Source organism: Mastigoproctus giganteus, chromosome 2, assembly GCF_048544385.1.
Source record: "Mastigoproctus giganteus isolate SK-2022 chromosome 2, ASM4854438v1, whole genome shotgun sequence".
NCBI classification, from domain to species: domain Eukaryota; kingdom Metazoa; phylum Arthropoda; class Arachnida; order Uropygi; family Thelyphonidae; genus Mastigoproctus; species Mastigoproctus giganteus.
Window position 1 is genome coordinate 261,474,793 of NC_143576.1, and position 25,635 is coordinate 261,500,427.

A 25,635-nucleotide genomic window follows, 5' to 3' on the forward strand; every position below is an offset into this window, starting at 1 on the left:
CTGCCTCCTTTAATATAACTGGATAGATCCCATCCAAACCGGGTGCCTTTCTTGTGTTTATCTTCAACAGTTTCTCCTCCACTTTACTCCCAGTTATTTCAAGATTCTGTAGCTCACTGCTAGAGTTGAATACACCTCTGGCATTCCCCTTGCTGAATAACTCCTCATGTGTGAATGTCAATGCAAAATATTCATTTAGTTTGTTAGCTACCTGAGCAGGATTATTAACAGTTGACCCATCAATATCAAGTGGACCAATCTGATTCATTCCCTTCCTTCTAGAGTTTACATAAGTAAAGAACTCTTTGCTGTTTTTCTTTGCATCCCTTGCCAAGGATTTCTCGTAATCTGCCTTCGCCTGCCTAACCTCCTTTGTAACTTGGTTGCATATCAACTTGTATCTATCATAGGCTTCTGTGTCATGTGTTAATCTGTAAGTATCCCATGCATTTTTCTTCTCTGCCATATGCCTCATTAGTTCATCTGACATCCATTTTGGCCTAAACCTTGAACAATATTTCTTAGTTGGTATGTATGCTAAGATACATACCAATACATGCTAAGAACCAGAGCTTTAGCATTAGCATTAGTAGAGGCATTTGATGCAAGAAAGCAAGCTTATGCAGCATCAGCCAAAAAAAAAAAAAGAAAAAAAAAAAGTAACATAAATAAATAAAAATAACCACTTCCACTTCACCCCTCTGTTCGTTCGAAATACCTGTCCAGCTGAGCCTTAAACTTATTTAGGCTATCAACTTCCACGACAAGGGATGGAAGTCTGTTCCACCTACCAACCACCCGCTGGCTAAAGGCAAATTTCCGCACATCTATCCTACATCTGTCTTTCCTCAATTTGAATTTATGCCCTCTCAGGTGATTATTCTGAGCAAGAGGAAGAATCCCATCAGCATTGAGCATGCTCAAACCATTCAAGGCTTTGTACACCTCTATCAGATCACCTCGCTGGTGCCTAGTTTCCAAACACTGTAATTCGCAAAACTTAAGCCTTTCTTCGTAAGAGCACCCCTTTGTCCCCTTCACCAATCTAGTTGCCCTTCTCTGTACGCGTTCCAGCAGCTCTACATCCTTCTTGAAATGAGGCCTCCAGACCTGTATACAGTACTCTAGGTGTGGCCTGACCATTGCCTTATACAAGGGAATAATCACCTCCTTATCCCTGCTAGAAAAATTCCTATATATCATTGACAATACACCATGAGCTACTCTTGCAGCCCGTCTGCACTGCTCAGAGAACTTCATATCTGCCTGCACAACCACCCCCAGGTCCCTTTCATTCTCTACCACTGTCAGTGTAGTACCACAGAGTTGATACATTGCTCTGGGGTTGCTGTTTCCCATATGTAGTACTTTACATTTGTCAATGTTAAACTTCATTTGCCACCTCGAAGCCTATCTGCTCAACCTTTTCAAATACTGTTGTGTCAGTAGTGTCCTTGACAACCCTGCCAACCTTCGTATCGTCTGCAAACTTGGACATTAAGCCTGATATACCATCATCAATATCATTTATAAATACAGAAAACAATAAAGGACCCAATACTGAACCCTGAGGGACTCCACTAATAACATTAGTCCAAGATGAGCAGTGTCCATTGATTACCACTCTCTGTCTTCTCCCCCTCAACCACCCCTTTATCCATAGCAGCAATTTGCCTCCAATGCCACCTGCTCCAATTTGTGCAGCAGTCTTCCATGTGCAACAGTATCAAAAGCCTTTCTAAGATCCAAGTATATAATATCAAAGTTATAATATCAAAGTTATTCCCTGCATCCAGTTCTTTTGTGACTGCATCATAGTATCCAATCAAATTGGTCAGGCAAGACTTACCCTTAACAAAACCATGCTGTATCTTAGCTATAACTGAAGTCTTGTCTAGATGATCCTGCAGTGCTTCTTTAACCAGTGCCTCCATTAATTTTCCGGGAACAGAAGTTAAACTCACAGGTCTATAATTACTTGTGTCAGCCTTTGATCCCCCTTTGTGAATTGGGGTCACATTTGCACATCTCCAGTCCATGGGTACCTCCCCTGAGTCCAAGGAAGCTCTCATAATTATGGCTAAGGGTTTGCGTACTTCCTTTGCTGCCTCCTTTAATATAACTGGATAGATCCCATCCACCCCAGGTGCCTTTCTTGTGTTTATCTTCAACAATTTCTCCTCCACTTTGCTCTCAGTTATTACAAGATTCTCTAGCTTACTGCTAGAGTTGAATACACCTCTGGCATTCCCCTTGCTGAATAACTCCTCATGTGTGAATGTCGATGCAAAATATTCATTTAGTTTGTTAGCTACCTGAGCAGGGTCATCAACAGTTGACCTATCGATCTCAAGTGGACCAATCTGATTCATCCTCTTCCTTCTAGAGTTTACATAAGTAAAGAACTCTTTGCTGTTTTTCTTCGCATCCCTTGCCAAGGATCTCTCTCTCGTAATCTGCCTTCGCCTGGCTAACCTCCTTTGTAACTTGGTTACAGATCAACTTGTATCTATCATAGGCATCTGTGTCACGTGTAAATTTGTATGTATCCCATGCATTTTTCTTTTCTGCCATATGCCTCATCAGTTCATCTGACATCCATTTAGGCCGAAACCTTGAACAATATTTCTTAGTTGGTATGTAAAGCCTAGTAGCTTCCAAGATAAGTTCTTTGAATGCTTCCCATTTTGAATTTGCTGTTGGCAATATCATCAGTTGATCCCACTGTATAGAATTTAAATACTGTCTCAGTCCATTGTAGTCGCCTTTACGAAAGCAATACCCCTTCCCTTTACCCCTAATGGTAGTTACCTCTTTGAGTAACTCCCACTTCAGCACACTGTGGTCACTGCCACCAAGTGGTTCATTTATCTGCAGATTCTTAATGCATGAAGAATCACTACTGATAATCAAATCAAGAGTATTACTCCCTCTAGTTGCCTCCCGAACATGCTGATGTAGAAAACAATCATCCAATAAATCCACAAAAGCCTTGCTACTGTGTGAGTGACCAGCCCCCAAATTCCAGTCAATATCTGGGATATTAAAATCCCCCATTACAAGACTCTCTGATTTACTGGCCCACTCTATTTCTCCGAACAGTTTCTTATTATACTCATCAGAGTCATTAGGCCTATAGCACACTCCTACTCTCAATTTTGATCTCCCAATGCTTATGTCACACCAAACTGACTCGACACTGCACTGTCCAGCGATGTCGACTGGCTTCACTTCCTTGGAGTTCCACTTCATCTCATCCAAAAACTGCCCATAATACTGAGAGTAGTAGATTTAATTTTTTCACTAACCTATTTTACTCCAGTATACAACTAGCAGATGAACTAATATACACCTGTTATGGGAAACAAAGGATTATCATTAGAGATGAAAACCATAAAGAAAATTGAAAAAGGACAGGTTTGTTTGTTGAAAAGAGCATAATGCACAGAAAGGCAAAAGAACTATACTATGCTTTCCAATTTCTATAACCAGGGGTGTTCCTAGGGTATGTGGCACCTACATGCTAATTGCAATTTTGTGCCCAGGTGCTAATTGAAATTTGGTGCCCCTTTAAAATTTTCTTAATATGTGTATGTTAGTTTCAGGTGCACGTTGAACATTGCACCCACGGAACATTGAACCCCTTGCACCCTCGGGATGGCCCGTCTCTGCTATAATGACAAAAACTGAAGTAACAACAGGAAAGTAAAGGGGCAAAATGCGAGTCACTATTTGTGAACACACTAAAAATATGGGTGCTGTACACAGTGCTGATCATTACCATGTTAGCCATTTACTCAGTCAAAAATCACTGAAATGGTGAAGGAAGTTATTTTTTCTGGCTTTTATAAATCCCAATTGTGAATGATTTATCTGGAAGAAGGTAGGAAATTTATTACAAAGGAACCTTCATCACAAGCAGTTTAAAAAAAAGTTGCTTGTTCAGTTAAGTAGGAAATGTCTGAAATAAGACCATTCTTTCAAAAAAAGCTATTGAGTCCAGATGCAGATAGTTTGCACACAGTTAACAGATTAAATAGCCATTCTCATTTTGTCATTTCAGATGAGAACCAAAGAAGAAAAAAGGCTGTCCAGTATGTAGTGGCAGAAGTGTTAGAAGTAGCAAAAAAGAAAGGGTTTGGTAGTATTAGCAGTAGTAGTGGCACATGATGCAAGAAAGCAAGCTTATACAGCATCAGTCAAAAGAAAAAAAACTCTCCAATATCACCTGTCCACCAATAATTTGTCTGGTTCTTCCTTAAATTTATTCAAAGTACTCACTTCTGCAACAACAGATGGAAGTTTGTTTTGGCAATCAACCATTAGCTGGATGAAGGCAAACTTCCACACATCTATCCTACAACTATCCTTCCTCAACTTGAATTTATGTCCCATCATGTGTGTAGTCTGAGCAAGAGGTAGATATCATCAGCACTGACCTTATGATACCACTCATGAGACATTCCAATTGTATTGTATTGTGAAACATGGATTGCAAGATTACTCCAGAAAACTAGGATTGCAAGATTTTGAAAGTTCAATAAATAGCACACACTAAAATCATACAAATAATCAGCATTTCAAATAGAGTATTTTAAATGTTTTACCATGAATCTTTATATATTAGCTCATGCAAACCCAAATATAATTAATTTTTGAACATCACATTTCAAGTAATAAATTTTTATTTATTAATTGATTGATTAATAATTCTGGATGGCAAAGCATTAATAAACATAAAATAATAACATAAACATAAATAAGGTACTGAAATAAAACAAAAATCTAAATTAAGTAAAATTAAAACTGGTAAGATCAATTAAAAGCATTAAAATAAAACTGTTAAAATAAAACAACTAAAAGCAATAGAGGTGCAGAATGCCCCTTTATTGCTTTTAGTTGTTTATGGCATGTAATAGAATAAAGATCAGAGGTTCATATGATATGTGGTTGTTGTGTGACAGGAATGACTTTATATGAGTATTTAAAAAAGAGGTTAATCAAACACAGGTGTTTCAGCATGTTGACTGTTCACAGGACTTCTGTCAGCACGGGTGGCTCAAAGCACTTTATTGCTCCATTCTGAACTGCAATAGACCTGCATCCACCCAATTATGAAGGTTGCTATTTTGCAATGCAACAAACACCAACCTTTGCCCTGTATGTATTATTCTGTAATGTGCATGTTTGATTAACCTTCTGTGTTTTTTGTTTTTTTTTTAACACGGTCATGTCCAGTCATACAATAACAACATATCCTATGAACCTCTGCTATTTATGTCACTACATACCATACACCCCCTTTAAGTTGATAAAGGGACACTGCCTCAAAAACTACTTGTTATTTTAATGCTTTTAATCAATTTTATTTTAACTTTTAATTAATCTTCTTGGTCTTAATTTTATTTTAACTTTTAATTAATCTTCTTGGTCTTAATTTTATTTAATGTGTTTTATTTTTATTTCAGTACCATGTTTATGTTTATGTAATTATTATATTTTTATTAAGATTTGATTTTAATTTTTGCTTTCATCCATCACCACAAAATATCCTTCACATTATGTTTCTTCACACCCAAGGCCTTTTTTCTAATATCTGATCTTTTTCATATCAAAATATATTTGGGATATCACCAGTTGTTTTCTCAGGAATAAGTTTTATTTTTGGGAAGAATATTGTACCACATAACTAGTAGTATATTAGACAGGAATTTAAATTTTATTCTCATATTAAACTCAATGATTGAAATTAATTAAGGTATTTTAGTATTAAAAAATTGACTTCAGCACTGTGAAGAATGTCAGGATAATATTAAAATATTATCATTAGTTCATCTCTTTTTTGTTTGTTTACTGTTTTACAATTTGGTTTTCTTGTGGAATGGCTAACATTGCCCCAATACTGGTTTGCGAGTTTTAGATTATGAAGTAATAGTCTCTAAAAGCTAGATTTCTGTATACCATCTCAAAGATTTAGGTGTTTTTGAACCCAGCTTAAACTTACTAGACCTAACAGGACTCAGACTTTATTGGGGAAAAGTAGTTGGACATCTGGCAGTTTGCCAAACAATGTCTCCTTTCTCAGGCACTGTAAATTGCCTGAGAAAGGATTAATGTCCTTTACAAACTGGGTGGAGACAATCAGATTAATGTCCTTTAAAAACTGGGTGGAGACAATCTGATTAATGTCCTTTACAAACTGGGTGGAGACAATGGGCCATATTTTGGGGACTCCTGCCATACTGCATGATGCATTTGCTTTAGCACTTCTTAATTCAGCAGTTCAAAACAGATGAGTTGTGTAGTTTATTATGAGGTTTTCCCATTAATATACCTATGCATGCATGGTAATAAAATATTTCACAAAATCAAAATCAATCTTGTTCTTAAATAATATCATGTAATAAGCAAAAGGCTCAAGCTAATGGGAGTGCTGTGGCTCAGGGGAGAACTGAGGGGGGCAGTTGCCCTCTGAATCACAGCCTTTTCAGATGCACTGTTTACTTGATGTTTGCGGAGCAATCGGGTACGGGACATGATACTGCCACGGAGGATTTCTTTGTGTGTGCACAATGGAAGGAGAGCAAGGAAATTAGGCGACAACTCAGTGTTGTTATGGGCCTATATGAGACCTTGAAGGACAGGGTGGATGCCCTCGAAGGAAATAAATTGAAGGGCCCATCAAGCTCTCAGCTGCCCACATTAACGCCAGAGCTTGCACTTGGTCATCTTGCAACACAGAGGCAGCCCCCAAGGCAGAATGCGCTGGTCCCACAGGAACTAGTAGTTGTTGGTGACTCTATTGTCAGGGAAACAGTGAACATGCTTTGTAAAAAGCATAGGTGGAACAGGACCAGGGTATGTCTGCCAGGGGCAAAGGTTGATGACGTTATAGAGCGGATATCATCTTTTAAGGGCACAAAAGGTGATATAGTTGTACACGTTGGCACTAATGATATTAAGAGTAGGAGACCAGCGGAATTACTTAACAAGTACAGGTCAGTGTGGAAAAAAAGCCGTGAAGTAGGGTTGAATTTGAAAGTGTCTGCAATTCTGCCCAGACACGATAGGAGGGAGTATATGATGAGAGCCTTGTTAATCAATTCAGCCCTGGAAAGATTGTGCAAGGCTCAAGGGGTAGAATTTTTTTCAGCCTGGACTGTACTTGTTAACAGGAGAGATTGCTTCTACAGGGATGGGATACACTTAAATAGAAAGGGTGCAAGAATATTTGCTGATGCTATAGAGGTAGTGTTAGGTGGGTCAGAAAACTGCTAGCTTGGCGGGAGACAAAGACTTATAGATTAACAGTAGCCACTGGCAGAGGTGAAAGAGATTCTTGCACTGCTTCTATTGGAATGAGCAGAAGCTTGAAAAACAAGATGCAGGATATTTCAGAGACTGCTGGAAGTCATTGCGGTACAAGTAAACACATGGGTTGTGTTAGGGTAGCTAAGAATAGAAACAGGTGCATGTATACTTGCGTGTACACCAATGCTAGGAGTTTAGTAAATAAATTTGATGAATTTGAGGTATTGCTCAAAACATCAAAGGCAGATATTGTTGGGATATCAGAGACGTGGTGTCACACAGATATAATGAATGCAAAACTGGAATTTGGGGAGTACAACATCTACAGAAAGGATAGACAGGATAGGAAGGGAGGAGGGGTTATGCTATTAGTTAAGAAACACATAAAATCCAAGGAAGTGAAGCCAGTCGACATCGATGGACAGGGCAGTGTCGAGTCAGTTTGGTGTGACATAAGCATAGGTAAATCAAAATTGAGAATAGGAGTGTGCTATAGGCCTAATGACTCTGATGAGAATAGTAAGATACTGTACAGGGAAATAGAATGGGCCAGTAAATCAGAGAGTCTTATAATGGGGGATTTTAATTTCCCAGATACTGACTGGAATTTGTGGGTTGGTCACTCACACACTAGCAAGGCTTTTGTGGATTTATTGGATGATTGTTTTCTATACTATCTATCCAGTTATATTAAAGGAGACAGCAAAGGAAGTAAGCAAACCCTTAGCCATAATCATGAGAGCTTCCTTGGACTCAGGGGAGGTACCCATAGACTGGAAATATGCAAATGTGACCCCAATTCACAAAGGAGGATCAAAGGCTGACACAAGTAATTATAGACCTGTGAGCTTAACTTCTGTTCCAGGAAAAGTAATGGAGGCACTGGTTAAAGAAGCACTGCAGGATCATTTAGAGAAGACTCTAGTTATAGCTCGGACACAGCATGGTTTTGTTAAGGGGAAGTCTTGCCTGACCAATTTGATTGGATACTATGATGCAGTCACAAAAGAACTGGATGCAGGGAATAGCTTTGATATTATATACTTGGACCTTAGAAAGGCTTTTGATACTGTTGCACATGGAAGACTGCTACACAAATTGGAGCAGTGTGGCATTGGAGGCAGACTGCTGCACAAATTGGAGCAGTGTGGCATTGGAGGCAGACTGCTGCTATGGATAAAGGGATGGTTGAGTGGCAGAAGACAGAGAGTGGTAATTAATGGACACTGCTCAACGTGGACTAATGTTATTAGTGGAGTTCCTCAATGTTCAGTGTTGTTTTCTGTATTTATAAATGATATTGATGATGGTATATCAAGCTTAATGTCCAAGTTCGCAGACGATACAAAGGTTGGCAGGGTTGTTAAGGACACTACTGATGCTATGCTGCTGCAACAGGATCTGGAAAGGTTGAGCAGATGGGCTGAGAGGTGGCAAATGAAGTTTAACATTGACAAATGTAAAGTACTGCATATGGGAAACAGTAACCCCAGATCAACGTATCAACTCTGTGGTACTACGCTGACAGTGGTAGAGAATGAAAAGGACCTGGGGGTAATTGTGTAGGCAGATATGAAGTTCTCTGAGCAGTGCAGATGGGCTGCAAGAATAGCTCATGGTGTCTTGTCAATGATATACAGGAATTTTTCTAGCAGGGATAGGGATGTGATTATTCCCTTGTATAAGGCATTGGTCAGGCCACACCTTGAGTACTGTATACAGGTCTGGAGGCCTCATTTCAAGAAGGATATAGAGCTTCTGGAACGAGTACAGAGAAGGGCAACAAGATTAGTGAATGGAACAAAGGGTTGCTCTTACGAAGAAAGGCTTAAGTTTTGCAAATTACAGAGTCTGGAGACTATGCATCGGCGAGGTGATCTGATAGAGGTGTATAAGGCTTTGAATGGCTTGAGCATGCTCAATGCTGATGGAATTCTTCCTCTTGCTCAGAATCGCCCTGAGAGGGCATAAATTCAAATTGAGGAAGGATGGATGTCGGATAGATGTGCGGAAATTTGCCTTTAGCTAGCGGGCAGTTGGTTTGTGGAATAGACTTCCATCACTTGTTTTTGAAGTTGATAGCCTAATCAAATTTAAGGCTCAGCTGGACAGGTATTTCGAACGAACGGAGGGGTGAAATGGGAGTAGTGGTTGTGGTTTTTTTTTTTTTTTTTTTTTTGGCTTATGCTGAATAAGCTTGCTTTCTTGCATCATATGCCTCTACTAATGCTAATGCTATATACAGTATATATATATTTATACAAACCTTCAGAACAGCCAAGAAGTTCCATTCTTAATGATATTTTGTAATTCCACTTCAGTGGGCTAACTCTCACAAACCTTGCTTCAAATGGCTGCTCGAATAAATGCCTAACTCCACTGCTGTCATCATAGTTACCAGGAAATGTCTAAAGAAAAAATTCCAGGCAAAATTTTAAAACTACTGAGTGTTGTCTTGTGAAAACTTTAAACTTTTTTAAATATAATTTTAATGAAAGTTATTTTTTTATTCTTAATCTTAACAAAATTACATTTAAATGTAAAAGTTACAAAATCCTTTGTACATTACTCCTGCCTTTTGTCTTTTTTTTTCTTTTGTACAAGAGGACCGATAGTGTATTGCTTAACACATATGAATTTGAATGGTTAACTGCACAATCTCAAAAGATAAATGCAGAAATGCAGCAATTGATTGTTACCCAAATGCCTAACATACTTTATGTTTAAAAAGGGGCTGATTGGGCTTCTCAGTTCCTCACAGGCAGAATCTTTTACCTAAACTGGGATGTCTTCGCAACTCTGACAAATTTGAACTCTTTGGAGCCTCATCAGGGAATATGTAGAGATATTATTTTAATCTTTGAAGCCTTACAAAATACAGAAAACTCCTTAAAATATTGCATTTTACAATCCAGAATTCTTCAAAATCTGGCAAATTTTATAAAAAAAGAAAAATCATCACCATTCTTCATCATGTCAGCATAGAAAAATAGAACAATTTAGAAATATTAAAAAAACAATCTCCAGCACTCATATCAATTATCACATTTGTCTTTAAGAATCCAATGTAAAAAAGGATGATGTTTTTCTCTCTCTTTATAACACACTTGCAGGTTGGTTTTGTCTTTTAATTTGTTTTTGTGTCCAGCAGGATTTAAGCATAAACAGTGCAATGGTCCTTAATTCTCACAACAGACAAACTTGCCTTTGCAAAGAGTTGTTCTGGTATTGCACTAATTTCAAACAGATGGCTTGTCAAAAGGCTGATTGGAAATTTGTTTAAAAGATGACTGCTGTGACAGCCTGTTTCAGGACTAATTGATCCCTCCATCAGACAGCAGTGCTGACAATACACAAACAAAACAGTTGTAATGCAATTTACTGTGAACTGCCTGACAGTATGGAAAATTAGAGTTCCAAAGTTGTAATACAGCTTTATCTTTATGTTTATTGAAATTGGATTGCACTGCTGATACTTAGGTACTCAATATGAAGACTTGGTTTGTACATGGTTGGATTTCTCTTCCATGTATGTGACATTGGCTCACAGAAGTATTGGTATTTGGTATTGTGGCAACTGATGACTGGTTTGTCCAAGTTTAAGATATAACAGTTATGGATGAGAAAAGATCCTTAGGTCTCTGTATCTAGCTTAGTGTGAGCAATAGATGTTTTTTACGTTTTGGTCTTGAGTTGGTTGTAAGGACCAAACTTAGGATAAGGTTTGATTTGTTTGTGTTAATTGTTGATTTGTTGGGTAGGGTGTCCCTAGCATGGAAACATGACGATTTAAGCATGGAAAGGATACATTGTTATATTCTCTTTTAGGTGTATGTGTGTTGGTTAACTTACTTGAGATGGTTAATTAAAGTGTATCCTCTAAAATGGATGGAGTTTACATGTGAAAGCTGATTTCATCATTATTGCTTTGATGTAGAATGTTAGAGTTTTCTTTACTGTCTTATAAAGTGTTCTAACCGATGGCTTGTGTCTAACCGATGGCTTGGGACATAAGTTCAAATTAAGAAAGGATAGATGTAGAATAGATGTGCGGAAATTTGCCTTTAGCCAGCGGGTGGTTAATTGCTGGAACAAACTTCCATCTGTCGTTGTGGAAGTTGATAGGTTAAATAAATTTAAGGAGGAACTGGACAGGCAATTGGAGGGTATGGTGTGATTTTTTTTTTTTTTTTTTTTTTTTTTGGCTGATGCTGCATAAGCTCCTACACTTGCTTTCTTGCATCAAGTGCCACTACTACTACTACTACTATATGATTACTTTAGCATTAGCATTAGTAGAGGCATATGATGCAAGAAAGCAAGCTTATGCAGCATCAGCCAAAAAAAAAAAAAAACCACTTCCATTTCACCCCTCTGTTCGTTCGAAATACCTGTCCAGCTGAGCCTTAAACTTATTTAGGCTATCAACTTCCACGACAAGGGATGGAAGTCTGTTCCACCAACCAACCACCCGCTGGGTAAGGGCAAATTTACGCACGTCTATCCTACATCTGTCTTTCCTCAATTTGAATTTATGCCCTCTCAGGTGATTATTCTGAGCAAGAGGAAGAATCCCATCAACATTGAGCGTGCTCAAACCGTTCAAGGCTTTATACACCTCTATCAGATCACCTCGCTGGTGACTAGTCTCCAGACACTGTAATTTGCAAAACTTAAGCCTTTCTTCATAAGAACACCCCTTTGTTCCATTCACTAATCTTGCCCTTCTCTGTACTCATTCCAGTCGCCTTCCAAGGACCATTAAAGAAGTCCGATCCTTCCTTGGAATGGCAGGATTTTATAGGAAATTTATCCCAAATTACGCTAAAATCACACATCCATTGACCCAACTGACCAAAAAAGAAACGCCTTTTGTTTGGGACTGCTCCACTCAACAGGCCTTCGACTACCTGAAAACTATTTTGACAACGCCACCTCTGTTGGTTTATCCAGATTTTTCCAAAAATTTTGTTGTCTCGTCTGACTCCTCCTCGTATTGTGTTGCAGTGTGCTTGGAGGTCCAGGTAGATGAGGATTCAAGACAGCCAGTTGCCTATGTTTCTAGACTGTTGAAGAAATCGGAATTGAACTATAGTACGACCGAGAAAGAAGCTTTGGCTATTGTTTTCGCAGTAACAAAGTTCGGACCTTTTCTAGTATCCAATCATTTCACCCTGATAACAGATCACCAACCCTTGAGCCATTTGCTCAATCTGAAAAACCCCTCACCATGCTTAGCCCGTTGCAGCATGTTATTACAAGAGTACGATTTTAAAATTGTGTACCATCCAGGTAAAGTACATTCAAATGCAGATTTTCTTTCAAGACCAGTGCTAGAAGAGGATGAAAAGAAGAAAAGGAAGGAAGGATAAAACAATGGAGTTAGTCGCTCCCATATCAGCCGATCTAACCAGGAAATCATTGGTGATGCCCCAGCAACAAACCAGAAATTTAATTAAAACCCTGCAAAGAGAAGATCCAGTTTTACAAAAGTTAATTGAACAGTTGGAAGGAATACTCCAGGCATCAGCGAAAATCCCAGATTCATTCTACTTAACTAAAGAGGGAATACTATATCACTACACTCTATCTGACCCTGGAGCGACACGAGAAGAGCCATCAGAACAACTAGTAGTCCCAGTTGGCCTGAAGACAGAAGTGTTGAAGGCATGCCATGATAATGTTCTCAGTGGAGGGCATTTGGCATTGCAGAAGACTTTGGAGAAACTCAGGAAGAATTTCTTTTGGATTGGGATGTTTTCTGAAGTAAAGAACCATACTGAGTCATGCCAGTCTTGTACGGAATGTAAGGGTTACAATCCTAAGGCCAAAGTGGCTTTGATGAGAGTTCCCATTGAAAATTCACCTTGGACAAAAGTGTCCCTGGATATTCTAGGACCCCTTCCAATGACTTTGAGAGGACACAAATATCCATTGCTAGCAGTGGATAATTTCACCCGTTACACTGAAGTAATTCGACTCCAAACTCAGAAGGCTGAGGAAGTTGCAACAGCTTTTATTAGCAATGTGATTGCGAGACATGGAATACCTAAATACATTCTCACTGATCAAGGTACGAACTTCATGTCTTCCTTAGTCCGGTAAGTGTGTTAAAAACTGAATATTCATCAGCTTCACATTTCGCCTTTTCATCCACAGTGTAACGCTAAAGTTGAAAATTTGAATCGCACTTTAGCAAACATTTTATCCCATGTGGTGAATGATACCCAGACGGACTGGGATGTCATGGTCCCACTGGCAGTCACTGTATATCATGCTGCAACTCACAGTGCTACTCAGGAATCGCCTAACTTTTTAATCTACGGCAGAGATTTGGTGTTACCTTCAGACTTATGGCATGCAAAAATATGGCAAACGTATTCGTCATTGGAAAATTACTCGGAACAAATGTGTACACGACTTAGGAGAACTTATGAAATTGTTTCTGAACATTTAGAGGAAGCAGTGTGGAAACAAGAAGAACGTAGAGCAGCAGTAGCTGTAGATAAGAATATTCGAGTATAGGGTAATCAGTGAACCTTCATTGGTCAACTATGAAATACAGAGTATAAATAAGCCGAAAGACAAGCAGATTGTACATGTTGATAGATTGACGAAGGTTATCGATCGAAAAGTTTTTCCCGAACTTAGAGTAGAAGAATCAGAGGAATCAGAAGATAGTGAACTGCCAGACCAAACTTGTATGGAGACAGTGCCAAAAGGAACATGGATCTTTGATGAATCCATAATGGAAGAGTGTGCTTTGATCCCACCCATAGAACTCCGACCTGTGTATTTTCAGCCAACTAGAACTGCACCTATTCCAGAACCTTTGACGTCTCCAAATGAGAGCCGGAATAGGCCATCCATGATAAAACAGGCTGAGAAGTCAGTTCAATCCACCAGGACAGCACAGACGCGACTACAATTTGCGTAGCCGTAGTCAAGTGACTCATACACCACATATGGTAACCCTTATTCCGTCATCACAAAATGAAGCGATAATTCCTGAGTCAGTTTCGGTTAGAAGAGAGGAGGTAGAACAAAATCATCCCACCATAGGAACGGAGGTTCAGAGGAGTGAACCTCCAGATCAAAACAGTGAAGAACAAAGAAATGCAGATCAAGCAGGTCAACCGAGTAGAGTGCAGTGGATAGGACTATTCAGTGGATGTTGGGAGGTGCACTGGCCGCGAGGTTAGATGCACCAAGTAATGGAAAAGGATTGGATTTGGCAGGTTTTATCAGAGATGCGTGGAGAGATTAAAAAAAAAAAAAAAAATGGGAAAATTGTAAGGTCGGAATTCTGTAGAATGAGGAAACAGTATAACAGTATTCGTTAATTGTGTTTCCTTTGTCTTTAAAGAAAAGGAGTCAGTTCTTGAAAAGGAAAAGTTACACCTGAATAATGATTCCAGTATCACGATAAATTGATTCCAGTATCACGATAAATTGATTCATAGTATCCTGAGACAAATGTGGCATTCGGCCGAAGATAATTTGATTATAGGTCTAAGGGACGCATTAAATGACATTTCTAATTAATTAGAGTATCAGATCCATGAAATTTATACTTCCAAGGGGAAAAGAAAGGATAGTTTTTATCAGACTCTATCAAAGTGTTTTTCAGCAGTTATGTTATGGATGATGCAGTGAGCACAGAGAATTAAGGGATGAAAGTGGAAACACGGGAAAGAGAACCTGGATTGCAAAAAGAAAAAAAAAAAAAAGAACTCCTATTCAAATTTGACCATTGAGAAAATATTTTTATGGAACCTATATTATCACCCTCCTCCCACAAAACATGTTTAATTATATAGGCCATTGTAGAGAGGAAGGTTGCAGATGGGGCTAGGGCCTCATGGGTGCACCCCCTGGTCCCTTTTGTTTTCTCTCTCTCTCTCTCATTGCATGGCTAAAATTTAAGTCCAAAAAAAAAAAAAGAAAAGAAATTATTTGGTTCTTCTTCCTTTCAAGATCGAATGAAATAGTGGCCTGAGGACAGCTGGTTCCATCCAGTCACTGCTTGTTTTGTCGTTCCTCTGAAGAGAAGAGCGGAGTAAAAGAAAGTTACATCTGTATTTCAAGATGAAGATAAGAGGATATTTACTTGTACCATTTTGAAAAGAATACTCAGCCTTATCTTGAGTTAAGGTTTTGAAACAATATAAATCAGAATTTTAGTTCCATAAATATTTTTTTTTGAAAAGAAGTATATCCAGTAATGGCAACTTGATCACGTATGAAATTAGAGGAGTGAGTGATATCGTATGCTTAATGTAAAGAGGGTTTAGACAGTACGCATGTATAGTTAATATCAACTATAATGAAAAGAAGACTGCTGAAGTATCACTCTTGTGCTCATGCCTTCGAAAATCCAAACAGCTGATAATTAACACAGTGCTCTAATTGAGGAAACTTGAGGTCATTTTTGAATTATCCATTTTTGTAAAGAAATGAAAGGAAATTAAGAAAATGACAGTAATGGTTGTGAGCGAGTACAAGAAGAGTGAGTGGAAAGTGTATAGATGAAGTGTAAATGACATGAGACCTCGCCCCCTCTCCTTCAAGTCAAAACAAAAAGCTAAAAGATGAGTAAATGTTGCAAATCTGTCAGTTGAACATGTTGAACGGTAAGAAGAAAGAGTGAGTAAATGAGATCTGCTTAACATTTTACCCTCTTCTTGCTCAGTTGCTTCAATGAGTTTTTTCTGGATGTCTTAGTTTTTTTTTGTGCACAATTGTTGACTTTCTTCTGAACACAAACAGTTCTCCCATTCAGAACTGTAGTGAACGTTGAATCGTTCTCCTGCCCCAACATGACGTTCATGCCCGCTGTGAAGGACTATCCCCACGAATGTCCATGGAATGACTCAAGGAACATTGTGCTGTCTTCGCAGCCGACAAGTGTTTTCAGTGGCTTGAACTCAAAGGATTGGTGAAGCCGAAATCTCTCCCTATCCAGAGGTAGTGAAATAACTCATAAAATGTTTGATGACACCTCCAGAAGGTGTTGAACAGTTAAACTATTCAATTGGTCAGTTGATACAACTGCCTAAATTTTTACAGTTGAATTTGTAGTCTTATAAATTTGCAAGTTATAAGTTGGAACTTGCAACCATATTTACTCATATGTATTCCTTATATTCAATGGTTTGTCTTCTTGCAAAATAGTATGTACAATTTGCAATCATATATTTGAGCATTTATATTATTTAACCACTTTGAGTTTATTGTTTGCTAAGTTTTCCTTTAAAAAAAAAAAAAAATGAGAGACTGATCATGTTGTAAAAACGATCCTTACCGTTTACTAGTTACATACATAAATACATTCATTATAATCGAATGTCATGTGTATTGTATACTTGTGTTGTCTCAGTTGTTAAATGTCACAATTAATAGTATGTCTAGTGTTATATTATACTAATTATGTTAAAACAAGAATAGATATTGATTCTTTGATTTTTTTTTTTTTTGTTGCATGTAATGCTATTGTGCCAAGTCAATATTATCATAAAGGAGTTGCATCCTGAGAACTCTTTAAGAAGAAAGTTTCTGGTGTTTCACCGAACCAAAAGTGGACAGTCTAATGAGCATTCCAGTGCTTCAAGTTTCAAATGTCGATGTTTCTAGCGTAGAAAACATTCAGTGCAACGATACCAAAACAATATGTTAAACCATAAAAAAATAATAATAATAATAAATAAAATAAACATTGTTACACTACAGACATTGGGCATGTGATAAACACCTATTAACTCATGTGAAAATATACTTTCTTGTAGGTGATTTTGTTTAAGGTCTGTGGAGACCAGTTTGTCGGTTCAACCAAGGTAGGATTGTTGGATGTTAAAATTTACATAAAATTATCGTTGTTTGTTATTTACTCAGGAGATCTTGTAAATTGCTGTATAGAAACATTTTTTTTTTTTGGGTACCATTTTATCATAGTTAAGAGTAATCCAATTTTGTAAGAGGAGACATGTTTGTGTCTACATTTTTCCCACCAGAAGATTTCATGTTACACGTACACTTAGCATTAGCATTAGTAGAGGCATTTGATGCAAGAAAGCAAGCTTATGCAGCATCAGCCAAAAAAAAAAACAGTAACATAAATAAATAAAAATAACCACTTCCACTTCACCCCTCTGTTCGTTCGAAATACCTGTCCAGCTGAGCCTTAAACTTATTTAGGCTATCAACTTCCACGACAAGGGATGGAAGTCTGTTCCACCTACCAACCACCCGCTGGCTAAAGGCAAATTTCCGCACATCTATCCTACATCTGTCTTTCCTCAATTTGAATTTATGCCCTCTCAGGTGATTATTCTGAGCAAGAGGAAGAATCCCATCAGCATTGAGCATGCTCAAACCATTCAAGGCTTTGTACACCTCTATCAGATCACCTCGCTGGTGCCTAGTTTCCAGACACTGTAATTCGCAAAACTTAAGCCTTTCTTCGTAAGAGCACCCCTTTGTCCCATTCACCAATCTAGTTGCCCTTCTCTGTACTCGTTCCAGCAGCTCTACATCCTTCTTGAAAGGAGGCCTCCAGGCCTGTATACAGTACTCTAGGTGTGGCCTGACCATTGCCTTATACAAGGGAATAATCACCTCCTTATCCCTGCTAGAAAAATTCCTATATATCATTGACAATACACCATGAACTACTCTTGCAGCCCGTCTGCACTGCTCAGAGAACTTCATATCTGCCTGCACAACCACCCCCAGGTCCCGTTCATTCTTTACCACTGTCAGTGTAGTACCACAGAGTTGATATGTTGCTCTGGGGTTGCTGTTTCCCATATGTAGTACTTTACATTTGTCAATGTTAAACTTCATTTGCCACCTCGAAGCCCATCTGCTCAACCTTTCCAAATCCTGTTGCAGCAGCATAGTGTCAGTAGTGTCCTTGACAACCCTGCCAACCTTCGTATCGTCTGCAAACTTGGACATTAAGCCTGATATACCATCATCAATATCATTTATAAATACAGAAAACAATAAAGGACCCAATACTGAACCCTGAGGGACTCCACTAATAACATTAGTCCACAATGAGCAATGTCCATTGATTACCACTCTCTGTCTTCTCCCCCTCAACCACCCCTTTATCCATAGCAGCAATTTGCCTCCAATGCCACACTGCTCCAATTTGTGCAGCAGTCTTCCATGTGCAACAGTATCAAAAGCCTTTCTAAGATCCAAGTATATAATATCAAAGTTATTCCCTGCATCCAGTTCTTTTGTGATTGCATCATAGTATCCAATCAAATTGGTCAGGCAAGACTTACCCTTAACAAAACCATGCTGTGTCCTAGCTATAACTGAAGTCTTGTCTAGATGATCCTGCAGTGCTTCTTTAACCAGTGCCTCCATTAATTTTCCAGGAACAGAAGTTAAACTCACAGGTCTATAATTACTTGTGTCAGCCTTTGATCCCCCTTTGTGAATTGGGGTCACATTTGCACATCTCCAGTCCATGGGTACCTCCCCTGAGTCCAAGGAAGCTCTCATAATTATGGCTAAGGGTTTGCTTACTTCCTTTGCTGCCTCCTTTAATATAACTGGATAGATCCCATCCACCCCAGGTGCCTTTCTTGTGTTTATCTTCAACAATTTCTCCTCCACTTTGCTCTCAGTTATTACAAGATTCTCTAGCTTACTGCTAGAGTTGAATACACCTCTGGCATTCCCCTCGCTGACTAACTCCTCATGTGTGAATGTTGATGCAAAATATTCATTTAGTTTGTTAGCTACCTGAGCAGAGTCATCAACAGTCGACCCATCGATCTCAAGTGGACCAATCTGATTCATCCCCTTCCTTCTAGAGTTTACATAAGTAAAGAACTCTTTGCTGTTTTTCTTCGCATCCCTTGCCAAGGATCTCTCGTAATCTGCCTTCGCCTGCCTAACCTCCTTTGTAACTTGGTTACAGATCAACTTGTATCTATCATAGGCGTCTGTGTCACGTGTAAATTTGTATGTATCCCATGCATTTTTCTTTTCTGCCATATGCCTCATCAGTTCATCTGACATCCATTTAGGCCGAAACCTTGAACAATATTTCTTAGTTGGTATGTAAAGCCTAGTAGCTTCCAAGATAAGTTCTTTGAATGCTTCCCATTTTGAATTTGCTGTTGGCAATATCATCAGTTGATCCCACTGTATAGAATTTAAATACTGTCTCAGTCCATTGTAGTCGCCTTTACGAAAGCAATACCCCTTCCCTTTACCCCTAATGGTAGTTACCTCTTTGAGTAACTCCCACTTCAGCACACTGTGGTCACTGCCACCAAGTGGTTCATTTATCTGCAGATTCTTAATGCATGAAGAATCACTACTGATAATCAAATCAAGAGTATTACTCCCTCTAGTTGCCTCCCGAACATGCTGATGTAGAAAACAATCATCCAATCAATCCACAAAAGCCTTGCTACTGTGTGAGTGACCAGCCCCCAAATTCCAGTCAATATCTGGGAAATTAAAATCCCCCATTATAAGACTCTCTGATTTAATGCCCCACTCTATTTCTCCGAACAGTTTCTTATTATACTCATCAGAGTCATTAGGCCTATAGCACACTCCTACTCTCAATTTTGATCTCCCAATGCTTATGTCACACCAAACTGACTCGACACTGCACTGTCCAGCGATTTCAACAGGCTTCACTTCCTTGGATTTTATGTGTTTTTTAACTAATAGCATAACCCCTCCTCCCTTCCTATCCTGTCTATCCTTTCTGTAGACATTGTACTCCCCAAATTCCAGTTCTGCATTCCTTATATCTGTGTGACACCACGTCTCTGAAATCCCCACAATATCTGCCTTTGATGTTTTGAGCAATACCTCAAATTCATCAAATTTATTTACTAAACTCCTAGCATTGGTGTACACACAAGTATACATGCACCTGTTCTTTTTCTTAGCTACCCTAACACAACCCATGTGTTTACTTGTACCCTAATGATTCCCAGCAGTCTCTGAAATATCCTGCATCTTATTTTCCAGGCTGCGGCTCATTCCAATAGAAGCAGTGCAAGAATCACTTTCACCTCTGCCAGTGGCTACTGTTAATCTATTAGTCCTTGTATCCCCCCAATCTAGCAGTTTTCCGACTCACCTAACACTGCCTCGATAGCATCAGCAAACATTCTTGCACCCTTTCTATTTAATTGTATCCCATCCCTGTAGAAGCAGTCTCTCCTGTTAACAAGTACAGACCAGGCTGAAAAAAATTCTACCCCTTGAGCCCTGCACAATCTTTCCAGGGCCGAATTGATTGACAGGGCTCTCATCATATACTCCCTCCTATCGTGTCTGGGCAGAATTGCAGACACTTTCAATTTCAACCCTAATTCACGGCTTTTTTTCATCAGTGACCTGTACTTGTCAAGTAATTGCGCCGGTCTCCTACTCTTAATATCATTGGTGCCAACGTGTACAACTATATCACCTTTTGTGCCCTTAAAAGATGATATCCACTCTACAACGTCATCAACGTTTGCCCCTGGCAGACATACCCTGGTCCTGTTCCACCTATCCTTTTTACAAAGCATGTTTCCCGTTTCCCTGACAATAGAGTCACCAACAACTACTAGTTCCTTTGGGACCAGCGCATTCTGCCTTGGGGGTTGCCGCTGTGTTGCGATGACCAAGTACAAGCTCTGTCATTGGTGTGGGCAGCTGAGAGCTTGATGGGCCCCTCACTTGTAATCCTTCGAGGGCATCCACCCTGTCCTTCAAGCTCTCATATAGGCCCATAAAAACGCTGAGTTGTCGCCTTATCTCCTTACACTCCTTGCATCGCACACATACAAAGACATCCCCCCACGGCAGTATCATGTCCCATACTTGACTGCTCCGCAAACATCAAGCAAATAGTGCATCTTAAAAGGCTGTGATTCAGAGGACAACTGCCCCCCTCAGTTCTCCCCTGGGCCACAGTATTCCCATTAGCTTGAGCCCTTTGCTTTGCTGCTCTGGTTTGAGTCATGATTTAGATTTACTTTCAATAAAATTTCAATTTCTGTACAAAATTAAATCCTAAACTTGTATCCAAGCACAGTTATAACGCTATATTTATGTTTCAGTAACGAGTATTATCTACGAAATATTTATGTTTCAGTAACGAATGTTATCTACGAAATATTTACGTTTCAGTAACGAGTGTTATCTACGAAATATTTACGTTTCAGTAACGAGTGTTATCTACGAAATATTTATGTTTCAGTAACGAGTGTTATCTACGAAATCCCTTTATATAACTTTCGTATCAAGTTATGTATTAATTATTTGTTTTTACTAATTATTTATGTTACGTAACCTAAGTGGTTATATGTATAGTTAAAAGTACAATTTAATTGCAAATGAAGTTCGACAAGATTAATAGATTTTACTGATTAATTTTCCCGTAACAATGGCGGATATTTATGAACGGTAAACATGTGTATTTGATACCCTTTCCGATACTAAGTAATACCTACAAAATCTCTATCTAAGTTACTTTAAACTTAAGTACCCTAATAGGAATATAAAGCTACTCTAGAAAATAAGTTAATATGTCAATTTAAACTAATAAAGCAGAAAATAAATCAGAAAAAACTTCTCTGTTCGAAGAGCAGCAGAAAGGCACGTCCGCACTTCTAAGAAACTTGTAAATTTTGAGCATGTGAAATTCTCTTTTCCCTTTGCACAAAATTTACGGCCGTAAGAGGAAGGTATATGAAAAATATTATCCCTTTTGCTTGCTTTCGAGAAGCATTCATTCCTCATAGTGTCCTATACTTTTGCCGCTACCTGTACAACTAAAAGAAATAGCATCACTTTTGCAGCTTGTGCATTTTACTTTCATTTCGAACGCTCCAGGGGACGCGACCGCTGAAATATTACACCACTATTAGTCGGTCGATGATGTCATGCCGTTCTCCTGTGTAAAGGGCAAGCATCGAACACGTAATGTCCCAAGAATGGTGTAGGCAGAAGGCGACTATTGTTATAAGAGTAGAATTAGCAGAACAAGACACAGCACGTCTTGCATAATCAGAACTCTATAAACACATTAATATAACATATCATTTTTAGAGTGTCAAATCCCACGAGTTGGCAGTCACAAGTGTAATGCTTTTCCCCACATTATTGACGCGTGAGATCACTAAAGGTCATGGGAAATTTCAGTTAGGGGGACGCAGAGATATATATAATTTGAAAGGGGAAAGCAAGAGAGTTAACTTTGGGTGAGACTTTGCAGAAAGGAGTGAGCAGTGGGAGTTTTTGGCCGATTTTGGAGAGTGTGTGAGCAAAGAAGAAGGAGAATAATCTCTAAGAAAAGATGTGAAAAGAGCCACAATGAACATTTGGTCCAGAACTAAGTCGGTGCAGAATTATTCGGGTAAGTTAACCCTTGTTGCTTAAGAACAGATTATACTAAATTGCCCAAAGTCGAATCTACCCTTTTACACTCGTTTTAATGCATTTACAAGACATCTTTCCTCATAGACTATCAGACAATTGTATCATTTTCTTAGTACTCAGTTTTAACAGATAATGTGACTTATCAACCTAGTTGTCAAAATACTAATTACACTATTAAGTTAATATAGTTTCCTGTTCTAGCATTAGAACAGTTGTACGTTATGACAAACAACAATCATTTTGATTCCTGTAAGAGTGACAAGCAAAAAAGCTGACATGAAGAACACTATTATTCAGCTATACCAACAGCAGTAATGTTTTAACCTGTTATCTAGTTGTATATAATCTGCCTCGTACAAGTGTCACACAAATCATGATATATTTTGTTTAATAATCTGCTGTATAATTTTGTATTTTTAATAAATCCTGTTTTGTTTGTTTACCCTTTTTGTCTCTTGACCATTCTTCCTAGTTGCACATAATTCACTGAATAAGCTTATTTAAAGAACCATTAATTGCGGTCACTCCAGGGGCCCCTTATCTAAGATGTACCTCTGGGTGAAAAATCACAATGCGATCTTGATGCTGTGGGCTTGAGGGTGCAAGATTTTTTGTCCTGAAGTAACTGTTAGATGATCATATTAAACCCAGGTCTTCTGGAAACACATCTTAGCGTGCAGCCTTGTCGGAAGCCGAGTAATTCACAGAGAACGTTAATTGGTAGGAACGCTAAAACAGAAGAAGAAAACCTGTGGAACAGTGACCAATCTACAAGTTCCAGTCAATGACTGTCTTAGATTTTATTAGCTTCTAGCTAAGAGCATAACTCCCCCTCCTGTCTATTATTGTAATGAGAGTTTAAAATGTAGCTTCAAATTAATCAAATGCATGTAGTATGCTCCTAGTTGGTAGATGTAAACTACCTGCAAATATACACGAACATGTTTTTACTTTTAGTAACCCTAACACACCCCCATCCACATATTTGCTAATTCCAAGAGGACTTGAAATCACCTGAATTATAAAATCATTCACCATCTTTTTGATGCAATCTCGTATGTCACAAGTATGTCACCTTCAATAATGAAAACAACACATACAAGTAAATAACATATCACACTATATTTAATATCACAAATATTTAATGTGTGATATTAAATATCAAACATATTTAATATAACACTTCACTATAATGACAAATTGAAAAGACTATTCTTACCTTTATGGTTCCATCTAAATTACTGTAGTATTTGTAATAATTTCCATCTGTACTGTACAGAACAGAGAAAGCAGTTACCCACTCTGGTGAGCCAGCCTTTCCTTTGGTTATGATACCATAAATGATTCTTGGATTTACTAAATCAACTTCAATGAACTGCTTATCATCATTTACAGCTGCAGTCCAAGCACCACCTAAAATAAAACTTCAGTATTATGAAATTTTAAATTTGTTCTAATAGGAAATACTTGGTTTAAATAAAATGATATGTGGAAATCTTTATAAAGACAACAAAAAAGTAACAGTCAGATTGTTAACTTTAATAATTCATAAGTAAATTCAAATTACTATATTAAAAATTCATAAGAAAAGGCATTATAGTTTTCTGATGTACACGAATGCAGTCACAATTTTACATGACATCCAACTACTGTATCATAGGCAACTAGAGCAGATATTATAGTTGAAAAGCTGGCACAATTAAACAACACTGTAGATGAAAGAAGTGAGTTATAAAATATATGGCTGTACAATATACCGTTTAAATTATTTTATATTTTAAAAATTACTTTAACAGCATAGGCACTTAGTTTTATCATGTACTGATAAATGATGCAAGGATGGGTGGAGCCCTTGAAGGAATTAAATTGGGAGGGGAGATCAAGCACTCAGCTGCCCACCTCAACACCAGGGCTTATATTTGCACATCAGGCAACAAAGCAGCAATACCCAAGGCAGAATGTGCTGGTCCCACAGGAGTTAGTTATTGTTGGTGACTCAATTGTCAGGGAAACAGGAAATATATTGTACAAAAAGCATAGGTTAAATAGGACTAGGGTGTGTCTCCCAGGGGCAAAAGTTGATGATGTTGTAGAGCAGATATCATTTTTTAAAGGCACAATAGATGAGATTGTTGTACACATTAGAACTAATGACATTAAGAGTAGGAGATCAAAGGACCTACTTAACAAGTGTTGGGCAATGTTGAGAAAAAAGTTGGAAGTCAGGGTTAAATTTGAAAGTGTCTACAATTGTGCCAGACATGACAAGAGGAAGTAGATGAGAGCCTCATCAATCAATTTGGCCCTGGAGAGATTGTGCAAGGCTCTTAGGGTAGAATTTTTTTCAGATTGGTCTCTGATTGTAAACAGGACTGTTTTTACAAGGATGGGATACACTTAAATAGAAGAGGTGCAAGAATATTTGTTGCTGGTATTGAATATTCTTGGGCTATCAAATATTCTCCTATGGCAGTGTTAGATGAGTTGAAAAACTGATAGTTTCGGGAGGATACACAGATTAATTGATTAACAATAGCAAGATGTCAGAGATTTCAAGGCCTGCTGTTTAAATTATATATTTACTTGTTCCATAAAATTAAAGATTTCATAGAACAAGTAAATACATGGGCTGTGTTAGGATAAATAAGAGTAAACATAAGTGCATGTATGCTTTTATGCACACCAATGCTAGGAGCATGGTAAATAAATTTGATGAATTTGAACTGCCGGTCAATTCATCAAATGCAGACATTTGATGACTATCTGGATATCAGAGACATGGTGTCACTCAAATATAAGGAATGCAGAGTTTGAATAAGGAGAGTATAATATATACAGAAAGGACTTTGTTATTGTCACTGTGTACTTTGTTGTGGGCTCCAGGTTCCCCCCATATGCCACTGAGTCATC

At 38.3% G+C, this 25,635-nt stretch overlaps 1 protein-coding gene across 1 annotated transcript in view; it reads right to left on the reverse strand.

Moving 5' to 3' along the window:
* The window catches only part of LOC150090433 (uncharacterized), a 562,729-nt gene that overhangs the window by 303,001 nt on the left and 234,093 nt on the right, over nucleotides 1-25,635 (reverse strand). The window contains exons 82-83 of the mRNA XM_090389881.1: nucleotides 23,945-24,138; nucleotides 9,578-9,719 (exon numbers count right to left, since the gene is read on the reverse strand). Coding sequence (XP_090246007.1) covers nucleotides 9,578-9,719; nucleotides 23,945-24,138 — 336 coding nt within the window. The remainder of the gene's footprint in view (nucleotides 1-9,577; nucleotides 9,720-23,944; nucleotides 24,139-25,635) is intronic.